This window comes from Rhamphochromis longiceps, linkage group LG10, assembly GCF_057381845.1.
Source record: "Rhamphochromis longiceps isolate RC_006_pf linkage group LG10, R_longiceps_female_GT1.1, whole genome shotgun sequence".
In the NCBI taxonomy this organism is placed as follows: Eukaryota; Metazoa; Chordata; class Actinopteri; order Cichliformes; family Cichlidae; genus Rhamphochromis; species Rhamphochromis longiceps.
Window position 1 is genome coordinate 12,680,723 of NC_140566.1, and position 13,891 is coordinate 12,694,613.

The 13,891-nt window shown below is 43.1% G+C and overlaps 1 protein-coding gene across 1 annotated transcript in view; it reads right to left on the reverse strand.

Moving 5' to 3' along the window:
• Positions 1-12,748, reverse strand: part of lhfpl7 (LHFPL tetraspan subfamily member 7) — a 134,349-nt gene extending 121,601 nt beyond the window's left edge. Inside the window, exon 1 of the mRNA XM_085420217.1 lies at positions 11,981-12,748. Coding sequence (XP_085276343.1) covers positions 11,981-12,334 — 354 coding nt within the window. The 5' untranslated portion in view covers positions 12,335-12,748. The remainder of the gene's footprint in view (positions 1-11,980) is intronic.
• Positions 12,749-13,891: the final 1,143 nt, after the last annotated feature.

Below are 13,891 nucleotides of genomic sequence, written 5' to 3' on the forward strand. Positions count from 1 at the left end.
AATGCAATCTCAATGTGCCCACCTGTTTAAAGAAAAATGCAACAATAATACTGACCACTCCAAGAATTGCACTTTTTAGCACTCATGTGTTGGGCGTGGGAATCTGCTTATTTATCTGCTATCTGAGCACTGTGGGGGGGAATGGCCAGTATTTCAAACTTTCCAATGTAGAACATCTCAAATAGCCAATAACTGATATCTGAGCCAAACTTCCCAACCATATATAAATTTTAAAAAAAACTAATGAAAATCTGAGGATTTTGAGATTGGATTGAGGCAAATGCCTTCGCTCTTTTCCTCTCCGTGCTGTTTACTTGCTGGCATCTTAAGCCTGCTCAAATGTGACTGGTTAACAGAACTGAGACTACAGGACAGAAACCAGAAAGCTTCCATAAATGTTTTCCCCTGCAAACAGATTTTGCATATTTTTATAAAGACATCAAAATTTGTTTATTTTATAGCCATAAAACAAAGCCAGCTTTACACGTAGACAATCAACATGAAAATTCCCTTAAAAACTTTTGTGTTAATTGAACGAGGAATGTGAAACCCCTGACATGGTCCTTTTAAGTGCCTTGTATAGATAACCATCTATAGATAACTGTCAGACCACTGACACATTCCACAAACAGCTCATATCAGAAGCAAACAACAGTGTCTGGCTCAGTTTGATATAAAAGATAAATAACAGGCTGACATATCACCACGCCATTATATACCTCTAACCCATTATCTCATCCAGCAGACATTGTTGTCAAATTGCATTATGTAACCATAAACATAGCAGGAGTTTGGAATAATTTTTAGATCAAACAATGCAAAAAAAAGGCCCACTGTGGCCTTTAAGGGGAGTAAAAATGAGAATCAGGATGCCTTCCAAATGGCCCATTCATCCCCAAATCTATCATCGTAAAATGCTCCTGTGTATACACACTCCCTACCATTAATTTTGTCACCAGGCAAATGGTGGCCTTGAAGTAAACATGCGCTGTATGATAATAAGTCGGCACACCACATTTCACACAAGACTTGCTGTCAAAAGACCAAACATCTATCTCTCGTTCCAGTTCCAGCTTCTTCTCCTGCTCTACACTCTTTTTCCATTTTTAAATAAGTCTATTTACATACCTGGAATAACTCAACGTGAACAAGCAGCAAAATACAAAAAGCCACTAATTTATATTTGGGCCGAACCCGTGTCCAAGGCTATGTTTGGCTCGTAAAGCGGTATGCTGTCTGTTTTTTCAGGCAGCATGCTGCCACCACCACCACCACAGAGATGATGTGCAGCTCTGCTCTGAATTTAGCGCCCTGAAAAACACCTCAGCAGATGAGATGGTAGTAAAACACGACTCCTAACATCTCCGGCTCGCACTACCACCTCTGCTTGCACTTTGTACTTATTTCACTTTCTGTCTGGCGGAAGGTAAGCGAGCTGGTGAGGAAGAGACTGAGCTGAAGGTCAGAGGGGAGCAGAGTGGAGAAACGGGCGGTGGCCACAATATTACAGGTCGAATTCCTTTTATGAAGCCAACTGAAAGGAAAGAGAGTTCAGTTTATAAGCGCGAGTGGGGAAAAATGTATGTTAGCGCCTTTTTGGAGGTTGCTGGAGTGCCAGCGTTTGAGTGGGTACCTACTTGTTTTACCAGGTTAGAGCTCGTTTTTCCGCAAGGGAACAACAGGGATTTTTATTCATGTAACTCCCTGGCTCTCTTCTGTTTCACTCTGCTGCCTAATGTCCCTCAGCCATCCCTCCCTTAACCCCTAATTACTGCATCAGTGCTGACATGGACAACCACTGTACATCACATCAATGTCTCTTTTGATCACACTCTGAGAGAATTTCTTTCGCAGCTGCCTCTTTTCATCTCTCTCCGTGCATGTGGAAAACACTGTATGTGCGCATGTGTGTGCGTGTGTATGGCTACAGCACATCACTTTGAGTTGTCTAATCATACTTGTGTGCGTTGCCTCTGTAGAAAGCGCTGCTGCGCATGAAGCTCTAAACAGAATGAGGTCGTGAGGAAAAAGCAGCCAGACAAGTCCGCCTTTTGTCTCTCGTGCAAGCAGAGCAGTGGACTCCCCATGGGAGGGAGGGGGAGATACAACATGTGCATTAGACCCCATAACATCATTTATAACAGGCACACACTTGCACACAAATGGCTTTCACCACAGAGGTTCCCCATTAGCATTAAAGCGGAGAGCCTATAAGAGGCAGAGAGGAGAGTGAGAAGCTTTACTGCTACAGTAAATCTAAGGAGCAACTCGAGCCCGTGTCAGGCACCAAATGACAGCTTTCTGTTGAGCAGAGATTTCACAGCCTCTGTGGAGCTCACGTCCCTCGGGAATGTGTGTGTGTGTGTGTGTGTGTGTGTGTGTGTGTGTGTGTGTGTGTGTGTGTGTGTGTGTGTGTGTGTGTGTGTGTGTGTGCCACCGGACCTTAAGGCCTCTGTGTGAGGAGGCCAAGTCAAGAGCACAGACCTTTCATTTCTCTCTAATGTTGTTCAGAGAGATAAAGGGCAGACCTTGTCCATCATTCTGTTATTAAGCAGCAGACGAACCGCTGAGTCCCTACCTCAACCTGCTGTCTACCAAGAGCATACCATCACACTGTGCTGCAAAGGACACATTCAGTAAAATAATTCAGAAGAGTGTGCTTGACTTTTATAGTTTAAAATAATCAGTTTAGAGAAATAAAAGTTACTAAATAGGATGTGAATTTAATTTATTTTGACTGAAAAAACTGGGCTGTTTATTAATCTATTCAGAAGCTATCCTCGGAGTAACTGTCATTAAGTTAGTTAGAAGTCACACACTGTGTTCTTGATTTAAATCATTTAAATGATGATTTTTTTTAAAAGGCATTAAACAAGATTCTTTTAAAGGGCTCGGACTGACTTGGTTTTTCATTTATTCACGTGTTTCTATCTTTATTGAACTTGCATACAGAAAATAAACACAGAAATCAAGCACTAAGTTACTTTTGAGAGGCCATGCAAACTATATGGAGAAAAAGTACTGCGCCACAGTACACCTACAGGAGCTGCTCAGTCATGAAAACTGTCAGCACACAGTTTCTGTGCAGATCCTAATGCCAGAGAAGGTCTGGAACTCTGCAGTTATTGAGTCAGCAGAGTTTTGGTGACTTTTACACATTATCCATCTCAGTACTCAGTCAGAGAGACAGCCGGAGACCTGACACCCAAGCACTCATTCCTGGTATAATTCCTCGAAGTCCACTTGCATTCCTCTGCCTGTCTGCATGGGTAGTTGGTGTACTGTAATGTAAATTCTCTGCGGATTAATCTGTGTGGTCACAAAAGAAAGGCATGCATGCAGACGTCCACCCTCACCATCTGATGATGAGGTTAGCATATCACGGGGACCCAAGCGGACCCTACAGGATCAGCATACCCGGAAAGTATCTGGATGTAGTGTTTTCAGTGGGACAAACATTTTGTCACTCATCCAAGTATTTAGAATTTTCTATTCTACCCTTTGCTTTTAAGCAGAAGCCTTAATTTGCTTTGACTCATTATCTTCCCCTCTCTGCAGACAAACACAGTTTGGACAGCAGACTCTGGTATTTCTGTCTGTATCTATAAACCAACCCTCACTCACCAACAGTACACTGAAATTGTGGCAGAAACCTCTATTTTTCCTGTTGACAACTTTGCGCGACGTAATCCACTGCAGATATGGAAATTAATGACAGAGGCCAAAGACAAAAACTGTCTAGCAGCCAGACACAGGATTCATTAGTGAATTTCATTAAATGAGTTATCTATCTACTTAAAACTAGTTCTGGCTCAGTGAGTGATAAAATGAGCATCTAGCATGGTTTTATGCACCACTAGACGTACTTCATAGGTAGCTGGTAATTAGGCATGGTAAAACATCGCCACAATTCATCTTCATGGCATGTGGGGAAGACAACATGGGCCGATTGTTTTGTCTCATTTGTCAGAGGATTTCAATGGAAGCCAATCGCATTTGTTTTTCCACGACCCAGAATCTCTGCTTTGTCATGTTGCCATTTTCTGCACAGAAAAACAAAAGACGAGGACCCACTCAGACATTTTCCAATCAGGCATTCCTGGAGCTTGGCCACTGCTCATTTAGGCTACGAGACGACCTTGACATTCAGTGGGCATGTACTGTAAGAGAGGCCTGAGCACACACGCCACCACAGAGACAGCAAAACACATGCGGTTACAATCCAAGAGCACTCAAACGCACCACCTCCTTGCCCAGACACACATACGTGCAGTTGTGTGTGTGTGTCAGACTGTTGGCTCGCTAATACCGAGGCCCGGCTAATCCAGCGGCAGTGTTCAGTTCCTGCGAAGCAGCTGGAAGCGCATAAGCTGTTAACATGTTAAGGTGAAAATGTTTGCTGGCAGGCACCCTCCTCCTCCTTCACACTTTACCTAGCAGCAGCTCACAGTACACCTCCTCTGACATGTCCAACCTGGCAACCACCACTGCTGCACACACGCTTTCACACTTCCACCGGCTTCTTCAAAGCGACATATATACTCAAGCGTACGCAGATAAGCACGCACGCGGCCGCTGCACTGCATCTGGTGGGATATCACACAAGCAGCAGTAAGATATGGAATAATTTATGTGGAAAACCGCCAGATGTTGCAATAAAAGCTGTGCGTGTTTTCAGCCCTATATTCTATTCTGGAACTCTACTAGAGTAGCGTTGCATGACAGTTAAAAATAAAGAAAGAAACAAAGAAATCTTTACTTATTGTACATATGTCCTTTATGTTGCCCTTCAGTTCATCACTCTCTCTGAAATAAGCCTTTTTAGCTCCTGTTTCGTTGAGGACAGCCTCCCTAAAAGCCCAATTCCCTCTGATTGGCAGGCTCTTTGCAAAAGGTTGACCAGAGTTTGACGTTGAATGCCTCTGTGGATAATTTTAAACAAGAAGAACTCCCACTCTCTAAACTTAGGTTTCACAGAAAGTCAGGCCTTCGGAGATTTGATTTTTTTTTCTAGCCATTTTCATGATGCTTTCAGTAGAAGAAGAATGAGTAGATGTGGTTAAATATTTTGATTATTTGCACCTATTAAACTTAAATACCTTCCTGTAAGTACTAATGACATCATGTAAAACGAGACACTTACAGTAATTGCCATTTTAGTTTCACACGTCAAATGAGAGGCAGCAGATAATTTTCTCACAGTAGTCATGATCGACCACCACAGTCAGCTGGAACCTGGAAGTTTTTGCTTAACCATTCTCCTCATGTCTGTTGTGGCTTTCGCTGTGAAATAGACACAATTAAGGGAGGATGTCCTGCTGCAATCAGTCAGAAATCCTCAGCTGAGCAATCAGCACGCATTAGCAGAATGATGTCATGTCTGTATGAAAAATAAAAGACTGAAGTAATATTTCACCTCAGTTTATATATATACAACTCTCCTACCCGTTCCTGGATCCTCTCTCCAGGCAAAGTTCTGTGGGCCCTATACTGTCCAAGAGAAACTGAGTGACACAGATTATGTTATAGGTACCCCAGACCGTAGGAGAAAGCGTCGTGTGTGTCATGTTAATCTGATGAAGCCTTATTTTGTTCGTGATGCAGGTGTAAACTCCTCCTCATCCCCCGCTGCGCTGTCTGCCGTGTCGGTAGTTGTGCCAGCATCCCCGTCTCAGTATAGCCCAGAAAGTGATGGCTTAGCTTTCGTTTGTGCTGAGGGTTGCTCCCGACTCAGAAACTCTGAAGTATTGGATAAGTTGAATTCCCACCTAAAACATTTAGATGAGGCTGCCCAGACCGATGTGTGTTCTCTGATCAATACTTACCCATCTCTGTTTGCTGACACTCCGTCTCGCACTACTGTCCTCGAACATGACATAGATGTAGGTGACCACCCTCCGATCAAACAACACGCTTATCGTGTGAACCCTACCAAACGTGCACTTTTTCAGCAAGAAGTTTCCTACTTGCTGGAAAATGGTCTTGCTGTCCCTAGTTCGAGTGCCTGGAGTTCCCCATGCCTTCTTGTGCCGAAGGAAGACAAAACTCCACGTTTTTGTAGTGATTTTCGAAAAGTGAACAGTGTGACCAAACCCGACTCCTACCCTCTTCCCCGCATGGAAGATTGTGTTGACAGGGTTGGCTCCGCAAAGTTTGTCACCAAACTGGACTTATTAAAGGGTTATTGGCAAGTTCCCCTCACTCCGCGTGCATCTGAAATTTCTGCTTTTGTCACTCCGGACCACTTCCTCCAATACACCGTCATGCCTTTTGGCCTTCGAAATGCCCCTGCCACATTCCAACGCCTTATGCACATTGTCTTAGGTGGTGTCACAAACTGTGAAGTGTACTTAGACGACATTGTAGCCTATTCAGAGACTTGGTCAGATCACCTTGGAACACTCACGGAGATTTTTGAAAGATTACAAGAGGCATCCCTTACCCTAAATCTTGCCAAATGTGACTTTGGTAAGGCCACTGTGACTTATCTAGGGAAGCAGGTGGGTCAGGGACAGGTGCGCCCCCTGCTGGCTAAAATCCAGGCTATCCTAGATCTCCCTGTGCCTCGCACTAGACGTGAGCTTCGCCGGTTCCTTGGTATGGCCGGCTATTATCGTGGCTTCTGTAAGAATTTTGCAGATGTAGTTGCACCTCTCACCAGTCTCACAAGTGTGTCAAAACCATTTGTATGGTCCCCCACATGCCAGAATGCTTTTGAGTCTGCCAAAGCTCTCCTCTGCAGCACACCAGTACTTGCCGCTCCTGTTTTCACACATCCGTTTAAACTTGAGGTGGATGCCAGCGCCAACGGTGCAGGTACGGTACTGTTGCAGGAGGATAGGCAGGGTGTTGATCACCCAATTGGTTACTTTTCGAAAAAATTCAACTCCCACCAACAGAAATACAGCACCATTGAAAAAGAAGCCCTCTCTCTATTGCTTGCTCTACAGCATTTCGAGGTCTATGTCGGTTCCAGTTCAGCACCTGTCATTGTTTACACAGACCACAACCCCCTCGTGTTTTTGACCCGAATGCAAAATTCTAACCAAAGGCTCATGAGATGGTCCCTCTTAGTACAAGATTTCAATCTGGAGATCCATCACAAAAAAGGGACAGAGAATGTACTGGCAGATGCGCTGTCACGTAGTTTTCGGAACCCCTAAGCGCCAAACATCTTTAGGGGAGATGTTTGGTCTTGGGAAGGGGGGTGTTATGGCCCTGTCCATAATCTGTTTTGGTGGCTGTTGTTGTCTGTGCCTTTAAGTCTTTGCAGGTCCCGGAGTGGATGAGCTGACGGCTGCTGATTGGTCCCCTGGCCATGTGATCTTCATTCAAATCCCTCACCAGCAGTTGTCCCGGGGCAGCCACTGACAGCAGCAGCAGACCTGACCCTGGCCTCCAAAACCTGAGACTTTTGTGCCTATGACTTTGTGCGACTTTTTTGGAGTTTTGTATATAGTGTGTACATTAGTTTTCATTGTAAATAGCCTTGTAAATAGCACTGCAACAGAAGGGGTGAGCTGCCTTATTGTTTTTCCTTGCACTGTTTTCTCCTGTTTATTTCAGTTAGGGAGTTAGGTGTAGCGCTTGTCTTTTGTTTGATATTTGATTTCACATAGGGTTGTAGATAACACCTCCTCCTGACTTAGCTTGTTTTGTTTGTTATTTTGGCCTTTGTTCACCCCGGAGCTTCATTTTTGCAGTGCAGAAAAATAAATCACGATTCACTAAGAAATTGGTTTCCCTTTGTGTATGGTTTTGGGGACCAGGGCGGGGCAATTCTTTCAAACTTGTGTTGCGTTCCTGTACCCCTAGACTGGGGCGTAACATATATATATATATATATATATATATATATATATATATATATATATATATATATATATATATAGATAGATAGATAGATAGATAGATAGATATGTACACACACACATATATATAATTGCAGACTCTGTTTGCAAAAAACGTTTAAGAGTTAGGCTTTTTTGTCTCAAAGCAAATGTCAATAACTAAGCCGTTTAGCTCCATTCACTGCTATTAGCTGAAAACTGTCTCCTGAAAGCTCTCTTGGCGATTGCATCCAATTTCAGTTCAATGGTATAAATAGCAAGAGAAAAGGCTTCCTGTAGACTAGCAGTATCTCTAGCTGTAGCCTGACTTCGTACTGTGCCTGTAGATGGTGACCAAAAACAGATATCTGTGGGGAGATCACAGCTACAAAAAAATTCAAACAAATATGGATACTGTGAAGTTTTGTCAATGCAGATTGTTCATTTGTTCATTATATTTGGTTTGGTTATTAAAGCAGAGGAAAGATGCCACCATCAGCAGTCTACACAGATCCCATCACCTCTCACACATCCAAGTGGTGAGGGTTTTTGTCATATTACATATACATCAGTTTTCCCCTTTTTCACCATTTATGCCACATGAAATCAGTGCAACATAAGGTTGTGTTTATTTGCCACCCAATTTTACATCTCATAGGAGTTTCTCTCTCTCCCTCTCTCTGTGTGCCTGAATGAAGCCAGAGGCCCTGCCAGTCTGGCCTCCAGCTCTTTTTTTCCTGAGCGCCAGCAGCACTGGAGCTCAGCAGCGCCAAGCAAAGCGAAAAGCTTTTGACAACGTGGAGTGACAACAGAAAAGCCCACAGAAACTACAGCACAAGTAGGCCAGCCTTTCAAGGAGCCTCCTCCTCCCCCACCTCTTCCCCTGTCCTGTCCTCATACTCTTCTGGTTCACTCTCACAGCATCCGCAGGGCTCAGAGTGACTTTTCAGAGCAAACCCAGAGCACTGTCTTCCACTCTGATGGATGTAACAGAGCTCAGTGTACGGTGATACTTGCCTGCTTCTATGTAAACAAAGAAAGAGGGGAGCTAGTAGCATGTGGGTGAGTGGCCTGCCCCACCTGTGTACAGTGTTGGCACCCTAAGCACATTCTGGATGTTTTGTTGTTGACAAGCTGAAAATGAAAGGCATCAGAGAAATGATGCACTCATCAGTGAGGAGTGCTGGAATAATAAAGTGGCTCTGATGAAAACTTAATGGCCCCTTCACCTTTATTAATGGCCATGGGAGCATATCATGCGCTCAGGTTCACCACTGGACTAACACATGTATTTCTGCACAGGGAACGAGCTCCATCAGCCCACACTCACTAACGCACTTGAGGAAGAGCTCATAACCGGGAGGACACTAATTAAAGCAGTGGCAACTGGCTAACTGGCTAAATTGCTGCTGATTTTAGCCAAATGAGCCTTAAATGCAGTTTACCACACTTTAATTCATCTAGGGACACATCTCAGTATAAATGTAATGAAACATACATACAGAGATCCCAATGAGTGATTCCAGTCTTTGCCGTTCACACCTATGCTTCCCCATGAAAAAAAAAACAAGACATTAGACTCTACTCTCCTTTGCAGATGAGCTAGAATCACACAGGCAGCACTTATTAATATCTCCCTTTCAAATGCTAATTCCCCTTCATAAATAAATCATAACTCCAGAGGTGGCTGGTATACTGTAGTTTTCAGTAGGAAGGTGCAGGGCTAAGAGAGGAGGGGGTACAAACAGGATCCCTCCAGAAAGTAATGATATTATACCACAACTTGCATCCCAGATACAAGACTATTACAGGCCAATTGTTTTTGCTATAGCGAGCACATATATTTTCTTTAAAAATATATTGCCCCAGTACAGGCTGAGTATATTCTTGTGTTGGTGCATGGTGAAGCATGTGCAAGACTTTCACATGCAGAACTTCATCAAGCTACAATTTATAGAAATAAATGCTTCACATGTGCACCATTGACAGAGGTCTGCTAAAATCAAATCCACTGTTTGCTCTGACGTATTGTAAAAGACCAATGGCCAGTGGGGAAACTCTCCAGGGGAATCTACAAAGAAAAGGAAGAGTCTCACAGACTGCAATGTGGCAGCTAGAGGGCAACATGACATGTCAATAAAATGAATTGACTTGTAGACAAGACAGGGAAAGTAACCATTGGTAAGTAACAAGGTAGTGTACAGATTTTAAACCGATCTCATTTTTTAGTAAAGTTAATGAAGTGACTGGAGTGGAAGTAGGGAAAATCACTGACTGCCATATAAAGGCGGACTAAATATGTTAGAGGGGTACTTGACAACTGGATATCCACTAGTGACCAACAGTTGAAGTGATGTGCAACCAAATGGATTTATGGACAAGGGTTAACACTCAGCCCCCTCGATGATGTATCACTCAGTCAGTCAGTCACACTGTTGCAATCCAGCCAAAAACAGAACAATAATAACCAGTTATTTTGTTGGAACAATGCCGAAGGAAAGAGCTGTGTTGTAAAGTGAATGTGTGTGCAGTAAAGTGGATGCAAAGAGTATCTGTCATAAGGTAGAGTGGATGTGTCATGCAGTAAAGTAGATATTTGTGTATTAAATTGGATGTGTGCGTGAGGCGATGTAGGTGTGCGATACAGTTGAGTTGGTGCGTCATGCAGTAAAGTGGATTTCTTGCAGTAAAATGGGGATATGTCTAGAGTGGGTGTGTCTTGCATTAAAATGGATGTGTGTGTTCAGGATATGTTGTACAGTAAAGTGGGTGTGTCATGCGGAAAAGTGGATGTTTGTGTATTTAATTGGTTGTGTATAGTAAAGTTTGCGCAGTAAAGTGGGAGCCATGCAGTAAAGTGGGTGTATGTGAAGTAAAGTAGATATGTGTGTGGAAAGGTACATTTGTCATATGGTAAAGTGGGTGTGTCATACAGTAAAGCAGACTTTTTGTATTAAATTGGCTATATGTGTAGTAAAATGGATATGTTATACAGTAAAGTGGCGAAGTGGATGTTTGTTTATTAAATTGGATTTGTATTTAGTAAAGTATGTGTGCCATATAGTAGAGTGGTTGTCTTATGCACACACACACAGTGAAGTCGATTTGTTCCAGTGAAATAGCTGTGTGTCTTGTAAAGTCAGTGTGCATAGTAAAGTTGACCTGTTGTGCAGTAAAGTGATTGCTCGTTTATTAAATTGGATGTGTGTTTAGTAAAGTGGACGTGTTATATAGTACAGTTGTCACTGCAGTAAAATAGCTCTAGTGAGCGTGTGTAGTAAAGTGGGTGTGACATGCAGTAAAGTGGATTTCTTTCGGTACACTGGCTATGTGTCTGTGTTGTCCAGTAAAGTGGATGTGTGTAATAAAATGGGTGTGTCCAGTAATGAAAAGAGTCACATTTGCACATTGCAAAGTATCACAAAGTAGGGTTGTTTAGTCTGCAGGGTTGTTATTGATGGTGCACAGAGTTGCACAGCTTTAGCATCATACATGTGGTCCACTTTCACAGTTGCTATACCAGGTTCAATTTTATGAAGTGAGACAAAATTGAAATTCCTGCTAGTGGGGAGCCCTGATGAGTGAGCAGCCTGCCAACCTGGTGCCACTTTCACAGCTTTGATGTGTGTCTGGCATGCTGTGCTGCAGATGCTGCTCTGTATGATGCATCGTCCTCCTCACTGAAAAGCACAGCATCATCCCAAATGTGGGCTTTTTTGTGAGGACTGAGTCAGGAGCATCTTAGTCTTATAGTATTGTTCAGTTTACAGTGGCACAAGTGCCTTTTGGAGTCACTACACCTTTGTTCATCTGACAAAATTGCTAAAATATGAAGTGACCTTTTTTGAAAGCAGGAAATGATATGTTACAACAAGGAATGTAAACCAGTATGTTCAAAACAAAAACTAGTTTCTGTAAGACCAATTTTTGATTCAAATCTTGTTGTCTAAAATCTGAAGCACTTTTCCTGAATCTTAGATAATCAAACAGATGTAATCCTCTTGCTTTGCTGCTTGGTAATAGGTCTGTATATTCGCATTTATTCTTGGCTGCTTCTTCCATTCAGTGCCATATCTTGCCCTACCCACTTGATGCCCCGCATGCTCTCATCCATCCACATGTGACGGTCATGGGTGTGTATAGGTAACTACCTGCCAGGAGCTGGAGGGGATCTCTGCAAATTTGCCTAGTCCCCCGAAGGTGTAGCACCGGTACATGTGATCCAGAGACTCCGAGCAGTGCCACAGCAAGCCGAAGCTCACGGAGTCCTTGTTGTTGTGCTGGTGGTGATGCTGGTTGCTCCTTAGCTGATCCTTAACAATCCAAGCAGGGGATATGAAGCTGAAACTGCAGACGGCGACCAGAACGGAGGACAGGAGCACCCAGAAGCAGCCCACACAGCTGAACATGGTAGCAGCTTGGGGCAGAAAGCCCGGAGACAGAGTCAGATCAATCCCAAACCCTGCTTCTTCTTCTTTCTTCTCCCGGCCCAGGAGCGAATGCATTTGGAGCTCACGCCTTCAAGAGCGGCACTTCAACTTCAGCCTCAGCCTCCTGACCAGCACTACATCAGCAAAAACTAAAACTAAAAAATAATTACAGTCACTGGGCATCCGCAACAGCAGCTGTGAGACTCCCCAAAACATCTGGTCTGGGGGAAAAAGGAAAGAAAAGAAAAAAACACACTAAGAGAATTGTGGTGAGTGATGGTTATACAATAAAGTCAAGTCATCCGCGCCCACACTTATGCTGGTACAAAGCTCAAATCTGACTCTGGAGATGTTTGGCACACCCAACACTGGATGCGCAGCTGTCATAGCAGTGCAGGTGGAGGACTTCACCAACTCAGAGACCAGACATTTGCTGCAGCCGCCGCTCTCCTCCGATACTCCCTGCGCCTCAACACGGGAAGCTCCGGACTTTTCAGGACGAGTCCGCGTGAACGGCGTCGAGCTACCGCAGGTTAATAGGGAGACTTCCGGTTAAGACTTTCAAAGTCATGCTTAGAAAAGAGGCGACAAAGTTTGAGGCGGTCGTACAGATTTTATTCTGTAATGAATTAATAATTGTATTTATTGTAAAGCAATAAATTATTTTAAACAGTTCAAACTAAAAGGGTGCTACACGATATTTAAACATTTAATTATTCACTATGGTGAATGACTTACACAGAGCCTGTTGAAAAAAGGTACCCCGAAGGATGGTATCTTAAGGTATGCTATATTAGTTGGAAAATGTAATGTTTTTGGACATTAAGCAGGGATTACATGTGAAAATGTGTGGTTACATTATTTATTTATTCATTTATGTGTATTTTATAAATATCCAAACTTTATAGAAGGGTACAAAACATCGTACGTCAAACACCATATAATTATCTCATTAGTCTCATATATTTTTTAGAGTGCAACAGAGGAGACAAAATTACTATGCGTCATATACAAATGGACGCATTTTCCAGAGCTTTTATGAAATGATAAATTTTGACAGAAAATAGCACGACCTAAATAGGTATAAAATGTACATGTCCTTGTGCTAATTTTAGGAACACGACGCCAAATGATGCCAAGTTTCAGACTGATAGCTTAATACTGATTTTATTTTGAAGGGAGAGCGCTTCATTTCCGATGCTTTTGTTTCCTTAACTTGCCTAAAAGCCGTCTGTCTGCAGGTAGCTGAATAAAATGCGCCTTGTACTTTATTTTCTGTGCACCACACAAAATTATAATAAAACAGTGAATAATATTATGAAATATTTTCGGTCTCAGGCACATTTTATTTCCCGTCAAACTGACCCTGAGCATTCATATAGTCTGAAGGTGGTCATTGTAGTTACTTCTTGACGCAAGGTAACAGGACTCTGTCCCTCAGTTACCATAACAACCCCCCTACCGGTCAGAGCTGAGGAGGGGAGGGGGTTTTGTGTATTTGAGGTGGGCGTTGCCTCTGCACGTGCAAGTTTTCATTCCACAAGATCTTCTTAAACCGCCTGCAGACCGTGCCGTGGACTGGCCAGGAAGCATCTGTAAAGTTTATTTCCCCAGACAACATGAGAGCCTGTT